The sequence below is a fragment of the Sphaerodactylus townsendi genome, linkage group LG04, assembly GCF_021028975.2.
Source record: "Sphaerodactylus townsendi isolate TG3544 linkage group LG04, MPM_Stown_v2.3, whole genome shotgun sequence".
Taxonomy (NCBI): Eukaryota; Metazoa; Chordata; class Lepidosauria; order Squamata; family Sphaerodactylidae; genus Sphaerodactylus; species Sphaerodactylus townsendi.
This window is the reverse complement of record NC_059428.1, coordinates 69,044,166-69,065,398: the sequence shown is the minus strand read 5'-3', so window position 1 is coordinate 69,065,398 and position 21,233 is coordinate 69,044,166. Positions and strand designations below refer to the sequence as shown.

At 53.5% G+C, this 21,233-nt stretch overlaps 1 protein-coding gene across 1 annotated transcript in view; it reads right to left on the bottom strand.

Annotated features, from left to right (window-relative positions):
- PCP4 (Purkinje cell protein 4) overlaps positions 1 to 21,233 on the bottom strand; it is an 82,482-nt gene that overhangs the window by 23,686 nt on the left and 37,563 nt on the right. Inside the window, exon 2 of the mRNA XM_048495224.1 lies at positions 11,515 to 11,566. Within this exon, the coding sequence (XP_048351181.1) occupies positions 11,515 to 11,566 (52 nt within the window). The remainder of the gene's footprint in view (positions 1 to 11,514; positions 11,567 to 21,233) is intronic.

The following is a 21,233-nucleotide window of genomic DNA, read 5'->3' as shown; positions in this document are numbered from 1 at the left end:
GAAATATAACAGGCTAAGCTCATTTTGGGGAGGAGAACTGCACAAAGCTCTTTCCCAAAACATGTTTTCTAACATCCAAAAGACATATTTGTGCTGTGCGGAATCCACCCTTCACACGCAGCATGGCTCAGATGAAACCATACCTCACTGCTGTTTTACTTCAGTTCAATATTCTAGGCCAGATTATTTTCATTGCACCAGTGAAATTAACAGCAAAAACGGTTCAGTTCATTCCCATGAAATGTTGTTTCATTGTTAGTGGATAAGGGAGACAGTGTTATGTAGTATTGGACTAGGACTGTGAACACTGATAAGTTATCCAAAGATACATTCCATAAAGTTAGGATTTTCAGGTTCCCCTGTCTTTTGGTGCGGGATTAGGGGCAAGGTTGCCAGATCCAGGTTGGGAAATGTTGGGCTTTTACACACATTTCAGCATACATTCCCATTAATTTTTTTTATGCACATGTTTTTCCCTTTTCAGCACTGACCCTGCTTTCACCTGTATTATTCCCCACATTTTATGAATGCTCACAAAACACATATTTTTTCTTGTTGCGTGGAAGGTGAAGGAAATCCTGAAGCATAATAATTTCCTCAGTTTTTTCCCCTCCACCTTCAATTCCCTTCTATCCACAGTCATTCCTCCCATTCAACTGCACATCTCTCTCCCCCATCATTGCCATGCTACCTCCATAAGTTCCCACAGTATTTTTAATTTTTATTTTATTCAGCACCACCAAACTAGCGATAGGATGCTGATCCTGAGTGAAACTGGCAAAGCTCAGTTCAGAGAACAAATACACTGAAGCCACCGAATCATTTTCCACGGATCTGCTTTCATCAGATGAATAGTGGAGGGGCCTACCTCCCAGTGGGTTAACTGTAGGCTTTCCTCCATTTTTTGAGCTTTATTTTGCAGCCTCATTTTGCTAGATTTCACCCCCACCTTGATTCAAGCCCCAAGGCTTTCCTTTTGACCCCAGTTTTGCTTAGATTGGCGGAGAACGAGGAATTAGAGTCTACATTTGCAGTCTCAAGCAAGAGTGATGGCATTGCTGCCACCAGTCCCACTCCCCTCCCCTCCCCTTACAGAAAATAGCACTCACTTTCAGGGGGTACCTGCAGTCACACTGTAGTTTCTTGTTTTGGTTGCTTTGTGTTATTAGTGTAAATGTTGTGTTGATTGCACTGCATACCTGAAGACGCAAGATAAAATGAAAAATTTGATAATTTTAACACTTCATTAATTCCTTTTTTATTTTTAACCTATAAGTTTAGCCAGCTATTGATAATCTATTTCCATTATTAAAAAATACCCTCTCCTATAGATCTATAGACCTATAGATCAAGCTTTGTTAATTTCACTTCTCAGCTCAGCATTCTTTCAACGGTCTGGTACTACAAAATAAAAACAAATAAAAATATTGGGGGGGTGGCTAGGGAGATTGCTCAAGGTGGATATTTCCACCAGGAAAGCTCCCAGGGCTTTCCCACAAATGGAGGTCGCATGGTAATGGAGAAGGGGGAAAGAAGGTGGGCACCTGAATGAGTGGAATGGCAGCTCAAGACGCCTGTACTCCAAAACTGGGGGAGGGAGACAATCTAGAATAAAGGATGGAGGGCAAGGAAGGGGGGAGACAACCTTGCATGTGACCAGAGGTGGGATCCAACCAGTTCTCACCACTTCTCTAGAAGTGGTTACTAATTTTTTCTGAGTGCCGAAAAGGGGTTACTAAAGCAACCTCCCTGCCCAATAGGGACTGGAGGTGCGTGTGTGGCGGCGCCACTGTTTGAATCCCACCACCATCGGAACCTGTTATTAAAATTTTTGGATCCCACCACTGCATGTGACTATACCCAGATGTTAAGATTCAACTGTCAAATCACTGTGCATTATAGTGAAGTCAATAGAACTGTGGTTTAAAAGCAAAAAAAAAAAAGATACACCATCCCTGCAATCAATGACACCCCACATCCAGGCAAGCAAAAGCCAACTTTTTACCAGATGAGTACAATAGATAATAGATAAAGCACAATATAAGAAGTAAAAACCACAGAGAAAAAGGATGGTGCAAAAAGCAAACACAGAATGAGAATCCCAGATTGTGAATCTACTGTTTCTAAAGCATGCTGCAAGCAGTACATGAATAAAAGGTCTTTGGAGATATAGAGGTGGAGGTTGCTGTGGTATATGTACTTTGTATATATGTATGTAATGGAACAGTCTGCTCCTCCCCTGTTATATCTGTGATTTAGTTTGGTCCCACTGGGAGGAGCTCTTGATGTCAGTTCTTGTTTGTTAGCTAAAGCTGATGGTTGTAGAAGTTGCCTTCCCTGCAAATAAAAACCACACAGCACTCCAGTGATTCCGGCCGTGAAACCCTTCGACAATACAAAAAGCTGTTGTTTGGGACCAGCTGGTCTCTGCTGAATGGACTTGAGAACAAGTGCCTGAGGGAGTACTCTAGCCCAGGGGCACACAGCATAAGGCAGATACCACAGACCTCAGAGGGGCACACTGCCCCAGAATCCACCCTCCCCAATCATCCATTTTCTCCAAGGGAACTGATCTCTGCAGTCTGGAGATGAGATGTAAATCTGGGGAATCTCCAGGTCCTACCTGGAGTCTGGCATACCTAAAAACTCTAATTCAGTCCAATTCAGCTGTAACCTTTAGGACCAGAGAGTCACTTTCATGTGTTTTGGTTGCTGTATGTTTCTAACATATCAGGAAAATATATAACACCACCCTGAACTCAGTGGACAAAGAATAAATAACCTGTACAGTATGAATCCTGCCTTACAGTGAGGACAACAGCAAAGGATGGTAATTCAGCTGGTGTCCTCATTAAAAAGCCCTCTCCCCATTGACATCAATGTGTATTGTTCCAGTAGAGGCCTCTGAGGATCTCAATAAAGAAAATAACAATTGGCACATCTTTGTGGCTTTCCAGCTTTTCTAAATGCTGTCACTCTCACAAGCAGTCTCCCAATTATGCCAAATTACATGGCAATTTTGGAACATCAGCTAAATGTATTATGCTAGCTGCACATACTGGAAAACACAAAAGCCTTCCAAAGATTATGATGGTGATTAACAGCTTATCATGTTATCCACAGGTAAAATGACATCAGTTGCAAAGGCTTTTAGCATTACCCAAACTAAATCCTCTTACAGCGGAAACACATACTGAAAATTAAAGGAAATGGGTTCAGTAGTTATAATAAAAATGGTGTTGCTATTTTTAAATTTGATGAGGGCAAGAAGTACAGGCTTGTTTCTTTCCTCCCAAATTTCACCATCCCTAAACGTTAATTGTTTGGGACTTGTTAATGGAGTAGCTTAAAAAGATGGAAAAAATTGCGGTGAGTAAATCATCACAAGACAACAATGGCCTATCTCATCCTATAGCCTAACTATAGTAGTTGCCAGCTCCCAAATGTGTGTGTGTGTGTGTGTGTGTGTGTGTGTGTGTGTGTGTGTGTGTGTGTGTGTGTGTTAGTTAGTTAGTTATGGCAACCCAGCAAGGTGCTTTCAAAGCAAGTGAGAAGTAGAATTGGGCCGTTTCTGCACGGCCTTTTTATGGCGCCCTGGGGACGGGAAAAACGCCGTCCCCAGGGAGCCATCATTACCCGCGACCGCACTTCCCCTCCCCCAGGGCTGCTGCCAGGTCACCCTAAAAAACAACCCTTTCAGCGATTGTTTTTGCCGCATCAGCGTGTTCCCGGCGGCGCGGTGCGCAACCGCACCACCGGGAACACGCTGTTTCCCTTCCCCGTCCCACTCACCTTGTCCCCGTCGTCGGCCTGCTGGCCTCTGCAGCCCCTCCCTCACTGTCCTCTGACCCCTGGAGGTCGGAGGGCAGCGTGGACGGGGCTTCAGAGGCCAGCAGGCCGACGACGGGGACAAGGTGAGTGGGATGGGGAAGGGGGCAGAGGCTTGCCGGCGTGGGGGCGCCTCGGGGGCCGTGCGGAAACGGCCTTGGTTTGCCATTCTCTTCCTCGTCAGAATCCTCCTTGGTGGTTTCCCTTCTAGATGCTGACCCTGCTTAGCTTCTGAGATCTGATGAGATAGGGCTATGTCATGCTGGCTTTCCCCCAAATACATAGAGGCAGCACAAATACATAGAGGCAGCACAATAGCCCACAATATGATTTTGAGCAGACTGGTCCCTTAACTTGCTGGAAAGGGTCGGGGTAGACTGCTACCCTGGAGGCTGAACTGCTGCCAGGCTGAATCCTAGCAGTGATGACAGTCCTGCAGGGGCCATTTGGCTCAGAGCCAGCCAGTGCCAGCTACGGGATGAGTCTCATCTATTGCTTTCTCCCAGGTTATTGCTCACTAAGCCTGCCCCCATTCTTATCATTCCTACTGGCCAGAGGTGCTCAGCATGTCTTTTTCCTGGGCTGTTTTAATGGCCTATATTTGTCCCTGTAATTCCTGAATAAGGATCGCTTGGCATGGACACTATCATTGCTTTTCCAACAGAACCCTAAAAAGAACTTTTAGTATTCATCCATCACTTGTAAATTACTAATTTTTAAACTGGATGGGAGTGAGAAGCTTTAGAAAGACAGATATTTGAATACGTGGAAGTGCTACATGGGACAGAGTTTGGTTCTGCTGATTTGGAGCATTTGATCCCTGGAAACTCTGCACTATTTTCAGCACTAGTCACAGCTAGGAAGGGGGAGCATCTTTGAATCAGATTGTGCAGTATGTGACAAAACTGTTCTTTGGATGCCGCCATCCCAGGAAGAGGATTATTTGTTTAAAGAGCCTAAACATCCATGGAGCCTTATTGAATAGATGAGGTAAATGAGAGACAATCTTCTTTTCCTTGGTGCTGTCTTTTTGGTCAAGTTGGCTCTAAGAATCCATAGTTGGGTGGTTGAGTCCATGCTTTGTTCATAAATCATTCTGGACTCAAGTCCTGCCATCTTTCATTCCAATGGTTCTCAGTTGACAGGGTTGGAAAAAACCTGTCTGACACCTCCAAGAGCTGTTGCCAGGTAGTACTGAGCTAGATCTATGAGATATGTAATTCCTTCATTTGCCCAAGGTAAAAACATGTAATTGTCTTCCAGAACAGATGTTTTCCAATATGTGCACACACTCATACACAAGCAATCTTTACAATTGCCATTGAAACAGTAGAGATGCTTCTGAAATACCTCTCATCTAAAAATCTCCTGAAATTTCTGAATTGCCTTGTCCTGATTCCAAAGGGGACCCAATGCATTACAATCCTCCAATGTGCCAAGGTTTCCATGCAAGTTTTATGCAGCATTCTGTGCATGTGCAGTTTGCTCTGGCTTTTGGTTTCATTACAGCTTTTGCTGACAAGTATAGGTTAATGCTGAACTGCAGAAAAGCATATCTTAATGTAGTTGTATGCATTACTGCCTTACAATTTATTTCATACTAGCGGGGCCTGGCCACAAGTTGCTGTGGCAATTGTCCTTCTCATCATAGTCCCTTTTCAATTCACATTGTTATATGGTGGTGTCTTGGTTTTTTAGTATAAGGTAATCCTTTCCATTCCACAACGGAACTGTCCAGAGTGTGAATCCAGCTGTCCATGAGGTTGGTTGACACACACAGTCCTGGCTTGGGGAAGGCAGACCTGGGGCAAGGAGGCTATCCCAGTCAGGCAGCAGAGGCAGGGTGGTAAGGTGCTCAGATTGAGGCCAGCTCCCTGGGTTCTTAAAGGGCCATGTGCAAAAGAAGCGGAACCAGTAGTGTTGGTTCGCCCCCACCCCGCGGATTTTCTTAGAAGAAAAAGGCAAACTCCAACTCGCTTTTAGTAAAAGAGAGCTGTGGCCAATATGGGTGAGGAAGTGGGTAAGTGGTGGTTGGATGTGAGGGAGGGCAGAGTGAGGTGTGTGAGGATGAGCTGGATGTGTATGAGAGTATGTGTGTTGTGTGGTAGCAGTGGGTGAGGCACAGAGAGTGAAAGTTACCTGTGTGTGAGGGGAGGAACCCCACATGAAGTCTCACACGGCAAAGTGTGTATGTGTTTCACTTCCACTCATATTACCTAACAGTATTACCTACTTACTGTTTTCAATGCTCATCTCTGGCCATCTGCGCGAACATTCTAAGGGCATACCAAGCCCTCAGGCCACAGACATGCTGCATGAATATTCTAAGGGTGACAGTTAAACATAGCCAGCTTCATGGCCTGGTGTGCCAGGAAAAAGACATTTTACCTGGCTCAGGTATGGACTTTTGGTGATTTGAAGGTCCGATTACCTGCCCGCAACAGGGAGGGACGTCATGTGGAAATTTGGGGGCAATCCATACAGCCGTTTCCACATTAGGGCATGAGTAACAAAGTCACTGTAAGCTTTTATATATATAGATAGATAGATAGATGGTTTTTTATCATTAAATGGGAACACTTGCACACCTCAGTCAAATACAAAGACTTGATTCCATTGTACACATAATCACTTTGAAACCTATTTCCCCATTATTTTTGTCAATAGGAACAAATGCATCCATGAAGTGGTGGGAGATACAATGAACTAAAGAAAAGAAAGGATTCAATGCATGCTCTACATCTTTTTTTAAAAAAAATATCTAGGTTAACCTGGCATTCACAAGAGGTGGACACACAAGGCTTAATATTCAAACCCACAATAATCCACAATAAAGGAATCGAATGGGAGAAACCAGCTAACTCCTAGCTAGCTAATCTACCCAGCCATTCTATTGTAAAGAAAACAATTCTTCTGGACAGTTTTTAACAACTTTGTTGTTTTAATTTCTATTCATTTAAAGTGATTGCTGCTATTAGATTTTAATGGGGTTAAGTTATATTTTGTATTTGTATTTATTTGCTGTCATTGTGAACAGCCATATTGTGAGCCGCCTCGAACCCTTTGGGGGTGAGGCGGCCTATAAATCGAATAGATAGATAGATAGATAGATAGATAGATAGATAGATAGATAGATAGATAGATAGATAGATAGATAGATAGATAGATAGATAGATAGATAGATAGATAGATAGATAGATAGATAGATAGATAGATAGATAGATAGATAGATAGATAGATAGATAGATAGATAGATAGATAGATAGATAGATAGATAGATAGATATCACTGGGAGTGTGAAGTGAATTTCTAGTTCTGGTTTGGACTCAAGCTACAGTTGTTTGCAGCCATTGCTTGTCCAGTTTGGCAGTTACTGTAAACCAGAAAGTGAGAGAGACCATTTGATCATTTTGGTTATGTCCACAGCAAAAGGAAGAAAAAGAATATGATAGGGTCACTGAGTGGAGAAGATGGTAAAATGCTAACAGGGGTTGGAGAAAAGTCTTTGCCTCAGTCTTCTCCCAAATGGAAAACAGTGCTCAGCCAGGGGGAAATGGAACAGAAGATGCAGTAGGAGAAATTCAGCACAAAATAAATAAAGAGGAAGTACAAGAATATCTGGCTACTTTAAATGAATTCAAATCTCCAGGGCCTGATGAACTACATCTTAGGGTATTAAAAGAACTGGCAGAAGTAATCTCAGAACCATTTGCAGTATTCTTTGAGAATTCCTGGAGAACAGGAAAAGTTCCAGCAGACTGGAGGGAGGCTGATGTTGTCCCCATCTTCAAAAAAGGGGAAAAAAGAGAATCCAAAAACAATTACCTCCCAGTCAGCCTGACATCAAGGCCAGGAAAGATTCTAGAACAGATAATTAAACAGTCTGTACGCACTTATAAGGAAATGCCATAATCAGTAAAAGTCAACCTGGGTTTCTCAAAAACATATCATGCCAGACTAATTTTATCTGTCTCTTTTTTATAGAATGACAAGCTTGGCAGATGAAGAGAATGTTGTAGATGTAGCATACCTTGACTTCAGTAAGGCCTTTGACATTCTTGCAAGCAGGCTGATAAAATGTGGGCTAGACAATGCTACTGTTAGATGGATTTGTAATTGGTTGACTGACCAAAACCAAAGGGTGCTCACCCTTGTTTCATCTTCATTCTGGAAAGAATGACTAATGGGGTGCCAGAGGGTTCTGTTCTGGACCCAGTATTATTCAATATTTTTATCAATGACTTGGATGATGGAATAGAGGGTATGCTAATCAAATTAACAAATGACATGAAATTAGGAGAGGCAGCTGATACTACAGAGGACAGGGTCAGAATTCAAAATGACCTGGACACATTAGAGACCTGGGCCAAAACTAACAAAATGAATCTCAACAGAGATAAATGTAAGATACTACACTTAGGCAGAAAAAAATGAAATGCACAAATATAGGATGGGTGACACCTAGATTGACAATAGCATATGTGAAAAGGATCTGGGAGTCTTAGTAGACCACAAACTGAACATGAGTCAGCAGTGTGATGCAGCAACCAAAAAAGCCAAGGCAATTCTGATCTACATCAATAGGAGTATAGTGTCTAGATTGAGGGACCTCTCTACTCTGCATTGGTCAGACCTCACCTGGAATACTGTGTCCAGTTCAGGGCACCGCAACTCAAGAAAGATTGAAAAGCTGCTTACAGCCACAACACAACTTCAGTTTTATCTATGTAACTTTATTTGAAATAAACATGAACCCGCCATTCTTTTTAATTAGGTGGGACCCCTTGCAGAAAATTAAACTAAGAATTAAACACAATAATATATACTAGCTCTTTCTAAGAATAGAAGCACTCTAAAAGACCTACACACAAAAATATGATGACAACTTATTTCTGGTCATACTCATAAACTATAGGTTACAGTTTGTAAAAGATCTAATCACAATGGATTATCAGTTTTTACACGTATGCAGTCTTAGTAAAACAGCATGTATTACAAAAGGTGGACCAAGCTATTCTGGAATGGAAAGTTGACTGCAGTGGAATGTATTCTACCTCAGGTCTCTGCCAGCTGGAGAATTCTGATGAATATTTCATGGCCTATCAATATACCGCTAATTCTGAGAAATGCAGACTATGTTCATTACAGGTACTATAAATAATGCACACAAGGCAGGCATTCAAACCTGACTTGTTTCCAAAGCAAAATAACTGCAGATAACACAGAAAGTGGAGACCATAAAATGCAATACTCCAATCACACTTGCTAAACAAGTTGAAGAATGATGACTCCTACTTCTTTTGGAATTAGCAAGCCAGAACATCAATCCAATCTAGTTGTCTCATCTAAACATGAGAATTTTTCAAGTCTTCCCCCACTCACTTTGATGGAGGAAGCAACTTTATGTATCCAAAGAAATGTTTGTGTGTAGCTACCTCCTCCATCGAAATGAGTGGGGATATTTACACGTTCAGAAATTTCATGGGTAAATCATAATTCAAAAACATATAAATACACAGTGCAGTATAAATAAACAAAACCAAATCAAAATAAGGAAAAGATATGTACACTACAACTACAATCTTACGCAAAGTAAGAATTTATACAATAGGAAGGGTCAACTCAACAGGTGCCCTGAGCAACAGGTAAAATGCTAAAAAAACAGCAACAGTCTAGAACAACTATATACAGAACAGTAATCAAAAACAACCATATTTGTGTCAGATTACAGATTAGACAGTATACATATCTTTTAAATAATAATTCACCCATGTGCTGTTAAGTAAGGGAAACTCAATGGGCTTGTGCATTGTTTTATGTTACAAGTTGAATCCAGCCAGTTGTTTTGCTCTATCTTGGCCAATTCCCCTTCATATTACAGACCCTATTCTGCATGGCATTTGCCCATGCAAGTCTCATGATGCCAAATATAGCCTTGTGCTTGCCTAAAAGAACACTTCCTCCCTTTTTCATCAGTGGAAGGATTGACTGAATCCAACCGTATATTTCCAAATTACATATGCAGATGGACCTATATGTTGCAATTACCTCCCATCCACCTACACAACTGACTTCAGGCAATCATGAACAGTATAGTATGTAAGGACAGGGTGTTACTTTTGGGGTAAGGGGATGAAAAGTTGGGTATGGACCAGAGTGCTTTGAGGCCCATAGCTTGTTTCTAACAAGAAATTGAGGCAGCTTCCTTCCCAGACACTCATGACTGAAGGGTTTCCAAAATCTTTGTAATACGGATTTCCCTTAAACCAGTTTTTGGTTTTGAGACAGCAAAAGTTGGGGGGGAAATCTTACAAATCCTTTGCTTGTTCCCTTAGTAATGCACAACAAATTTGTTTTTCCTTAAAAATTGATGCAGCATTGCAGGTCTATTTTATTTTCTTTTTAACCTGCTCTCTAGAAAGCTATGTAAATTATCAGCTCTTTCTTACGTATGCTTTTTATTGTTCTATAGTCAGAGTCGTCTTCATCTAAAAGGGAAGTTGATACTGAAAAAAAAAACCAACAAATTTTTAAAAACCTCAAGACTAGTTTTGTGTGCTTTTGGAGGATGGCTAGGTAGGTTTAACACCAGAATTTACTAGCACAGATGCAGTTCTTTCCTTCTAAAATAAGTTAGATGGTTTATATGGCAGCAGCTTATAAATTATGCAAGAAGAATGTAGGCGGATGTGAAGGGAGGTGAATGGTGCTGAGTTATGGAAAACGTAATGTTTGTGACATCACTGTGGGAGTGAAAGGGCTATGATTATATATATATGGCTGAAGAGCAAGCAGGAAATGTAGTACTTCTTTTGCTCCAGTTATTTTCCACAAATGAAGGGACACTAAAACATACTGAGCCAGACTTACCAAACAAGGTGAGGACTGAAATAGCTTAGCTAGACTTCTGCTGCAGCTGCAAAGCAAATGTTCACAGAAAAAGCAGCTCTCATCAACTTGGGCTACATTTAAAAGACAGGGGGCTTCCAAAATGAGCATTTCTCTTTCATTTGTCCTAACTGCATACTTTTATTAGGAATATTGTGTTTCCCTATCGTGTTACACCAAACTGAATCAAAGGTATAAATGAAGTAAATAAATAAGTGAAGTAAATAATCTGATTTACAGCAGATAAATGGGGGATTTGTTTGAAAACCGCTGAAGTATGAAGGTGCAATTGCCTTTAAAAAAATCCACCCTGAACCTCTTAACCACTCAGAAGTTTCCCCACTTTCACTGTTTCATGGGAGCTGTTAAGTCACAGCCACAGTTCTGGCTAAAAGGAAGTATGACCAGAAGTGAGCAGAAGATGATGGATTTCAGCAAGGTAAAGAGCAGAGGGAGGGCAAATGGCGTGGTATAGCCCTATCCGGTAAGATCTCAGAAGCTAAGCAGAGTTTCTTCTTGAATGGGAGACCATCAAAGAAGACAGCAGAGGAAGGCAATAGGAAACCCCCTTATCTTCTCATTTGCCTTGAAAGTCCCAGCTGCACTTACACATGGCAGCACTTACACATGCACACACAAAAAGTGAGATTGTTTAGCTACACATTACTATAAACTATAATAATAATGGACTCTCTTGACATGAAAGAGTGTATATATAAAATAGAAGTGACATAGTCTGTCACATCTACTTTGATCCTAGGAGTGTCCATAGTAAAATATAACACAATAGGATCTTACCATTGTCACCAGATGTCTTGTCTTTTCCGTTTGCTGCTCCAGAACCTTGTCTCTGATACAGAAAGAGAAAAAAATGCGGAGTTGTTTACATAAAAGCATACTTATATTAGAAGTTGATGGACAATTGTCACCCTAGAATAACAATAGTCTCTCTGGAGCCTCTCATGTTCAAGGTTTTTAGGTATCAGATATTTACGCAAACATGGGCTTTGGAGAAATGTCATCCCTATCTGCATGTGGCTTTATTGTGCAGAATTAGATATATGATAATGTGATGTCTTTATAAGAATAAATTTACTGGAGTACATATTTAGAATCTTAACAAACCAAGCAAAAATGTTCTACAAAAAGAAAATTCAGAAAATAGCTTGCTTTAGTCTGGACCAGTTACAAATCAAATCAGAGGCAGTCACAACCTCATGATAATGTCAGGAGAGCAACTGGCCTCATTTTTGAGAAAATGTCTCAGTTTATTCCAAATCAAACGACATCCCATCATGTTTCCAATAACATAACTGGTAGTGTGGCAAGGCATCGTTCCTCATGCAATTTATTGTGAATTCCTAAATCCCTCTCACCAGTCTATGCCTGGAGGTAGGTGCTGCTACTCTATCAAAAAAAGGAAGTTCTCTCTTTCTCCTCCTTCTCCTTGCCTCTTCTATCCTGCTAGCACGATTCCATAGCAAGCAGCAAGAGAAAAAAAGATTTGCCTCTTTCTCTTCAGCCAGAGCAGCAGTACTCGTAAGAGGAGCTGCAAGTTGAGCAGGTGCATAGAAAAGCATTGTTAAAATCCAACCTAAAAATTATCTCAAAGTATTATATTGGCCTTATTCAGTATTGCCTCAAAGAATTCCTCAAAGATAAATTTCTAAACTGAAACTGGAAATCTCGTCAGAATTAAAGCATTCTGAAGCATGGTTTACATATGCAATAGAACAAGGTAGCAGAATCCTGATAGAACGGATGCGGTTACCTTCAGATTATATTGGTATATGTAAAATTTCTTACTGATCCCACTCTTTTCTTTAAAAAAATGTTTCTGCATATGGGGAAAAGGTTTTGGACCTGACCTACTCTCTGGTTTCTCTTTGGACTTTTCTTTGCAGGGAGCTTTTAAAATGAATTTATTTTTGATAATTTGAAGTGGACAACCCATTTTACCACCTCAAACCTTTACCACCACAATTCTGCCACATTTCATTGTATTTCGTTTAACCAAGATTAAAAGTATTTTTAACAGAATATTGACATTGCACAAAATTTAGTTTCAGCCCTATTTTGTTCTCAGACATAGCCTGCAACCCTTTCAGGCTGAAGTATATCCTTCCAACTTAATAAGCCTTTCATCAGCCTAAGGAACTTTTCACCAATGTAAGTGCCTCTTCCATTGGTGGAGGAGCCACTTAGACTAGAGATCAGAAGGCTTAAAGGTTTGCTTAGTGGGGTAACAGGCCATAGGCACACAGGTCAGTATTTGACTGGTTCACAAACTGAATGTAGAAAGGCATTTGCTATACTTCACTTTGCATGAGATCCTTTTCTTTTTCCTGTCTATGCAGCACACGACTTGGCTCATTCAATAAATCACTGACTGTTATTTGCAGTATCAGCATTTTCTTCAGTACACTTGTTCTCTGACTATGACATTCTGTGATTTGTGTCATTTAAATTGTTCTGTGTGGGCACAGATGGAATGGCTAGCAGTGAACAGGAATGGGTGCTGTTCCAATCCAAATTCAAGTACCAGCAATAGTATAGTGATCAGGGTACTCAGAGGCATAGCAGGGGGGGGAAACGCCCGGTGCACCAATACGTCCTCCACCCCCATCCGCCCCTGTCATGCCCTGGAATGCCCCCACCATGCCCCCCGAATGCCCATGCCACACCCCAACAGGAACGTACGTCTGGTGCATAGTGCACCGCCCCTTTAGAGCTACGCCTCTGAGGGTACTAGACTAGAATCTGGAACACCTACATTCAAACCTCTGCCAGGGTTGCCAGCTTCTAGGTGGGGGGATCTCCCAGAATTAAGGCTGATATTCACCTTAAGGAGACCAGTTCCCCTAGAGAAAATGGCAGCTTGGAAAGTGGATTCTATGGCGCTATGCTGTTCTAAGGTCCCTCAGTTCCCCAAACTCTGTCCTTCCCATATTCTGCCCTGCAGGGATTTCTCAACCAGCAGATGACAAACCTACACACTGCCAATGGAAGCTCACTAGGTGACCTTGAACCAATTAGATTGTTGTGAGGAGGGGGAAAGAATAAAGTACCTGGACTGCAATTCCTTGGAGGAATGGGCGGGGAAGGGGGGGGAGGGAGAGAATAAATAATTAAACGTTAGTAAAATGGCTTCTAAGTAAGCAGATCCACATTCTGTGGATTCCCTATTAATTGCTAAAAAATGTTTGTCCAAACCGAAGGATTAGTGTTACATTACATTGCTATGGAGATTGCTTCATAGTCAAGAGCTGCCTTTCTGAGAAAAATATGAGACTCAGTTTGTAGAGAGCAAAGACATGCAGCTGTCAATCAGAGCTGCATAAAGCTAGTCAAAATAAGCGGTCTTCATAAAGCAAACAAAGATTGCAACTATTTCATTATCAGTTTCAAGAACAATGATTAGTGCAGCCTGCTTTTTCTTAAACTAGAATGCCAGTTTCATCACCTTGGATCCAGTAATAAGGCAGCTGCTTGAGAAGCTAAATTAATTATTTTCATCTGTTTTCACCACTCCTCGTTTTGAAAACAGATCTGGGGGATCTGGGAAATTACAGGCTGGTTAGCTTAATGTCTGTCCCAGGTAAACCGATGGAAAACATTATTAAAGATAAAATAATCAAACATATACCAGGACAAACCCTGCTGAATAAAAGCCATCAAGTTTCTGCAGCAATAAAGCTGGTGTTATTATATGGACCTTATACAAATCTATGGTGAGACCACACTTGGAATATTGTATATAGTTTTGGTCACTGTAATTGAGAAAGGATATTGTAAAACTGGAAAGGTGCAGAAAAAAGCAACAAAAATTACGAGGCAACTGCAGCAGCTGCTTTGCCAGAATCAATTAAAACACTTAGGACTGTTCAGTCTAGAAAAAATATGAATAAGGAGTAACATGATAGAAGTTTATAAAAGGCATGGCGTGGACAGGAAGAAATAATTTTCCCTCTTCCGTACTACTCAAACCTAGGGTCATCCACTGAAGCTGAATGATGAGCGATTCAGGACCAATAAAAGGAAATATTTTTTCACACAGCAGATAGTTAATTTGTGGAATTCCCTGCCACAGGATGTGGTCATGGCTGCCAATTTGGAAGGCTTTAAAAGGGGAGTAGATAAATTCATGGAGAACTGGGCTATCAATAGCTACTAGTCATGATGGATATCTATTCCCTCCAGTACCACAGTAGTTTGCCTCTTTAAATCAGTTGCTTGGGAGCACAAGCAGGACGATGCTGTTGTAGTCTTCCTGTTTGTGGGGTTCCTAGAGATAGCGGTTGGCCAATGTGCGAACATAATGATGGACTAGATGGGCCTGTGGTCTGTTCCAGTATGGCTCCTCTTAAGGTAGTATGTAGTTTCAAACAATAAAGGCCATTGTACAAACAAATACAATAGGCTACAGAAAACTGTTTGTGGGTTAATGGCTTTCCCTCCTACCAGAGCTTGCCTCATGTCAAATTCAAAATTGTGGTGGATGGGGATTGCTTAGTGGTAGGGAAAATGCATTGTGCCCAAACTCCAATTTGCTATTATGTACTTATCACAGGTGTTCTATGACACTGTAAGAAGTTTGACATGAAATTAGATTGCAGCTTGGAATAAATAAAAATGGAGTAGTGACTACATGAAGAGATGTGAAATCAGATATTTCAAAACAAGATACTTCAGATATTATTGCTCTTACGTTATTTTAGTACAACAAGCACATAAAAATATTCCACTGGATTACTTTGAAGTAGATTCAGTCCTTGAGGCAAGTGGATTAACTGAAGGGCATCTTAAAGGAATGGACGCATGCAATCAGCAGAAATGACGGTGCCAAAACTGACAAAAAATAGCCTTACATAGGATCCAACACATACTTTTATTCTATAGAAGTCATGAATAGAAGCTTTTGAAAAGATAGCAGCAAAATATTTCTCCTTAGTTAGGTGTGTAACTTTGTGATAGTGTGAATTTCTTATTTTTCGGGGATTGCCCTGGCAGCAGAGTTATAGCCCATCTGAATATGAGAAAAAACAAGCAGATTCACAGGCAAATGACACAGACTCAGGCAGATGGCATTGTCCCCTGCATTTCCAGATGGTGCCACTGTCTACTCTATGTCTCAGATAGCTGGAGATATCAGGAAGCAGCAAACATGCCATGGCATCTGTGGCATCTCTTTCACACAGACACACACACTTTCTTATGTTCTTCAAGCAAGGAACCACTCATTGACTTGTGTTGTCAATTTTTCCTGCCTTTTTACCCCCAGGGTCCGAGGTGCTTCAGAAAATGGTAGTGTTTGGTTGAAAGAACTTCTCCTCAGTGATGTTATACACCCAGAAGGTGAAGGATGCCTGTTGACTTTATTCCTTTCCAGGCACATCCCTCACTAAGTCGCTTTCCTGACGGGCCGCTATGTTTCCCCACGCCGCCAAGAGTTCTGCCGGCGTGGGGGCGCAAGCCTGTTCGCACGCAAGCGTGCGAGCAGGCCAAGCAGAGGCCCCCGCAGGAGAGGTGGCTCCGCATGGAGCTGCCTCTTCCCCCTTCTCCGCCCCACTCACGATGTCGCCGTCGTCGCCTGCTGGCCGTGGAAGCCCCGCCCACGCTGCCCTCCGTGGTGGGGGGGGGGGGGGGGGGGGGGGGGGGGGGGGGGGGGGGGGGGGGTGGGGGGGGGGGGGGGGGGTGGGGGGGTGGGGGGTGGTGGGGGTGGGGGGGGGGGGGGGGGGGGGGGGGGGGGGGGGGGTGGGGTGGGGGTGTTGGGGTGTGGGTGGGGGGGGGGGGGGGTGGGGGGGGGGGGGGGTGGGGGGGGGGGGGGGTGGGGGGGGGGGGGGGTGGGGGGGGGGGGGGGTGGGGGGGGGGGGGGGTGGGGGGGGGGGGGGGTGGGGGGGGGGGGGGGTGGGGGGGGGGGGGGGTGGGGGGGGGGGGGGGTGGGGGGGGGGGGGGGTGGGGGGGGGGGGGGGTGGGGGGGGGGGGGGGTGGGGGGGGGGGGGGGTGGGGGGGGGGGGGGGTGGGGGGGGGGGGGGGTGGGGGGGGGGGGGGGTGGGGGGGGGGGGGGGTGGGGGGGGGGGGGGGTGGGGGGGGGGGGGGGTGGGGGGGGGGGGGGGTGGGGGGGGGGGGGGGTGGGGGGGGGGGGGGGTGGGGGGGGGGGGGGGTGGGGGGGGGGGGGGGTGGGGGGGGGGGGGGGTGGGGGGGGGGGGGGGTGGGGGGGGGGGGGGGTGGGGGGGGGGGGGGGTGGGGGGGGGGGGGGGTGGGGGGGGGGGGGGGTGGGGGGGGGGGGGGGTGGGGGGGGGGGGGGGTGGGGGGGGGGGGGGGTGGGGGGGGGGGGGGGTGGGGGGGGGGGGGGGTGGGGGGGGGGGGGGGTGGGGGGGGGGGGGGGTGGGGGGGGGGGGGGGTGGGGGGGGGGGGGGGTGGGGGGGGGGGGGGGTGGGGGGGGGGGGGGGTGGGGGGGGGGGGGGGTGGGGGGGGGGGGGGGTGGGGGGGGGGGGGGGTGGGGGGGGGGGGGGGTGGGGGGGGGGGGGGGTGGGGGGGGGGGGGGGTGGGGGGGGGGGGGGGTGGGGGGGGGGGGGGGTGGGGGGGGGGGGGGGTGGGGGGGGGGGGGGGTGGGGGGGGGGGGGGGTGGGGGGGGGGGGGGGTGGGGGGGGGGGGGGGTGGGGGGGGGGGGGGGTGGGGGGGGGGGGGGGTGGGGGGGGGGGGGGGTGGGGGGGGGGGGGGGTGGGGGGGGGGGGGGGTGGGGGGGGGGGGGGGTGGGGGGGGGGGGGGGTGGGGGGGGGGGGGGGTGGGGGGGGGGGGGGGTGGGGGGGGGGGGGGGTGGGGGGGGGGGGGGGTGGGGGGGGGGGGGGGTGGGGGGGGGGGGGGGTGGGGGGGGGGGGGGGTGGGGGGGGGGGGGGGTGGGGGGGGGGGGGGGTGGGGGGGGGGGGGGGTGGGGGGGGGGGGGGGTGGGGGGGGGGGGGGGTGGGGGGGGGGGGGGGTGGGGGGGGGGGGGGGTGGGGGGGGGGGGGGGTGGGGGGGGGGGGGGGTGGGGGGGGGGGGGGGTGGGGGGGGGGGGGGGTGGGGGGGGGGGGGGGTGGGGGGGGGGGGGGGTGGGGGGGGGGGGGGGTGGGGGGGGGGGGGGGTGGGGGGGGGGGGGGGTGGGGGGGGGGGGGGGTGGGGGGGGGGGGGGGTGGGGGGGGGGGGGGGTGGGGGGGGGGGGGGGTGGGGGGGGGGGGGGGTGGGGGGGGGGGGGGGTGGGGGGGGGGGGGGGTGGGGGGGGGGGGGGGTGGGGGGGGGGGGGGGTGGGGGGGGGGGGGGGTGGGGGGGGGGGGGGGTGGGGGGGGGGGGGGGTGGGGGGGGGGGGGGGTGGGGGGGGGGGGGGGTGGGGGGGGGGGGGGGTGGGGGGGGGGGGGGGTGGGGGGGGGGGGGGGTGGGGGGGGGGGGGGGTGGGGGGGGGGGGGGGTGGGGGGGGGGGGGGGTGGGGGGGGGGGGGGGTGGGGGGGGGGGGGGGTGGGGGGGGGGGGGGGTGGGGGGGGGGGGGGGTGGGGGGGGGGGGGGGTGGGGGGGGGGGGGGGTGGGGGGGGGGGGGGGTGGGGGGGGGGGGGGGTGGGGGGGGGGGGGGGTGGGGGGGGGGGGGGGTGGGGGGGGGGGGGGGTGGGGGGGGGGGGGGGTGGGGGGGGGGGGGGGTGGGGGGGGGGGGGGGTGGGGGGGGGGGGGGGTGGGGGGGGGGGGGGGTGGGGGGGGGGGGGGGTGGGGGGGGGGGGGGGTGGGGGGGGGGGGGGGTGGGGGGGGGGGGGGGTGGGGGGGGGGGGGGGTGGGGGGGGGGGGGGGTGGGGGGGGGGGGGGGTGGGGGGGGGGGGGGGTGGGGGGGGGGGGGGGTGGGGGGGGGGGGGGGTGGGGGGGGGGGGGGGTGGGGGGGGGGGGGGGTGGGGGGGGGGGGGGGTGGGGGGGGGGGGGGGTGGGGGGGGGGGGGGGTGGGGGGGGGGGGGGGTGGGGGGGGGGGGGGGTGGGGGGGGGGGGGGGTGGGGGGGGGGGGGGGTGGGGGGGGGGGGGGGTGGGGGGGGGGGGGGGTGGGGGGGGGGGGGGGTGGGGGGGGGGGGGGGTGGGGGGGGGGGGGGGTGGGGGGGGGGGGGGGTGGGGGGGGGGGGGGGTGGGGGGGGGGGGGGGTGGGGGGGGGGGGGGGTGGGGGGGGGGGGGGGTGGGGGGGGGGGGGGGTGGGGGGGGGGGGGGGTGGGGGGGGGGGGGGGTGGGGGGGGGGGGGGGTGGGGGGGGGGGGGGGTGGGGGGGGGGGGGGGTGGGGGGGGGGGGGGGTGGGGGGGGGGGGGGGTGGGGGGGGGGGGGGGTGGGGGGGGGGGGGGGTGGGGGGGGGGGGGGGTGGGGGGGGGGGGGGGTGGGGGGGGGGGGGGGTGGGGGGGGGGGGGGGTGGGGGGGGGGGGGGGTGGGGGGGGGGGGGGGTGGGGGGGGGGGGGGGTGGGGGGGGGGGGGGGTGGGGGGGGGGGGGGGTGGGGGGGGGGGGGGGTGGGGGGGGGGGGGGGTGGGGGGGGGGGGGGGTGGGGGGGGGGGGGGGTGGGGGGGGGGGGGGGTGGGGGGGGGGGGGGGTGGGGGGGGGGGGGGGTGGGGGGGGGGGGGGGTGGGGGGGGGGGGGGGTGGGGGGGGGGGGGGGTGGGGGGGGGGGGGGGTGGGGGGGGGGGGGGGTGGGGGGGGGGGGGGGTGGGGGGGGGGGGGGGTGGGGGGGGGGGGGGGTGGGGGGGGGGGGGGGTGGGGGGGGGGGGGGGTGGGGGGGGGGGGGGGTGGGGGGGGGGGGGGGTGGGGGGGGGGGGGGGTGGGGGGGGGGGGGGGTGGGGGGGGGGGGGGGTGGGGGGGGGGGGGGGTGGGGGGGGGGGGGGGTGGGGGGGGGGGGGGGTGGGGGGGGGGGGGGGTGGGGGGGGGGGGGGGTGGGGGGGGGGGGGGGTGGGGGGGGGGGGGGGTGGGGGGGGGGGGGGGTGGGGGGGGGGGGGGGTGGGGGGGGGGGGGGGTGGGGGGGGGGGGGGGTGGGGGGGGGGGGGGGTGGGGGGGGGGGGGGGTGGGGGGGGGGGGGGGTGGGGGGGGGGGGGGGTGGGGGGGGGGGGGGGTGGGGGGGGGGGGGGGTGGGGGGGGGGGGGGGTGGGGGGGGGGGGGGGTGGGGGGGGGGGGGGGTGGGGGGGGGGGGGGGTGGGGGGGGGGGGGGGTGGGGGGGGGGGGGGGTGGGGGGGGGGGGGGGTGGGGGGGGGGGGGGGTGGGGGGGGGGGGGGGTGGGGGGGGGGGGGGGTGGGGGGGGGGGGGGGTGGGGGGGGGGGGGGGTGGGGGGGGGGGGGGGTGGGGGGGGGGGGGGGTGGGGGGGGGGGGGGGTGGGGGGGGGGGGGGGTGGGGGGGGGGGGGGGTGGGGGGGGGGGGGGGTGGGGGGGGGGGGGGGTGGGGGGGGGGGGGGGTGGGGGGGGGGGGGGGTGGGGGGGGGGGGGGGTGGGGGGGGGGGGGGGTGGGGGGGGGGGGGGGTGGGGGGGGGGGGGGGTGGGGGGGGGGGGGGGTGGGGGGGGGGGGGGGTGGGGGGGGGGGGGGGTGGGGGGGGGGGGGGGTGGGGGGGGGGGGGGGTGGGGGGGGGGGGGGGTGGGGGGGGGGGGGGGTGGGGGGGGGGGGGGGTGGGGGGGGGGGGGGGTGGGGGGGGGGGGGGGTGGGGGGGGGGGGGGGTGGGGGGGGGGGGGGGTGGGGGGGGGGGGGGGTGGGGGGGGGGGGGGGTGGGGGGGGGGGGGGGTGGGGGGGGGGGGGGGTGGGGGGGGGGGGGGGTGGGGGGGGGGGGGGGTGGGGGGGGGGGGGGGTGGGGGGGGGGGGGGGTGGGGGGGGGGGGGGGTGGGGGGGGGGGGGGGTGGGGGGGGGGGGGGGTGGGGGGGGGGGGGGGTGGGGGGGGGGGGGGGTGGGGGGGGGGGGGGGTGGGGGGGGGGGGGGGTGGGGGGGGGGGGGGGTGGGGGGGGGGGGGGGTGGGGGGGGGGGGGGGTGGGGGGGGGGGGGGGTGGGGGGGGGGGGGGGTGGGGGGGGGGGGGGGTGGGGGGGGGGGGGGGTGGGGGGGGGGGGGGGTGGGGGGGGGGGGGGGTGGGGGGGGGGGGGGGTGGGGGGGGGGGGGGGTGGGGGGGGGGGGGGGTGGGGGGGGGGGGGGGTGGGGGGGGGGGGGGGTGGGGGGGGGGGGGGGTGGGGGGGGGGGGGGGTGGGGGGGGGGGGGGGTGGGGGGGGGGGGGGGTGGGGGGGGGGGGGGGTGGGGGGGGGGGGGGGTGGGGGGGGGGGGGGGTGGGGGGGGGGGGGGGTGGGGGGGGGGGGGGGTGGGGGGGGGGGGGGGTGGGGGGGGGGGGGGGTGGGGGGGGGGGGGGGTGGGGGGGGGGGGGGGTGGGGGGGGGGGGGGGTGGGGGGGGGGGGGGGTGGGGGGGGGGGGGGGTGGGGGGGGGGGGGGGTGGGGGGGGGGGGGGGTGGGGGGGGGGGGGGGTGGGGGGGGGGGGGGGTGGGGGGGGGGGGGGGTGGGGGGGGGGGGGGGT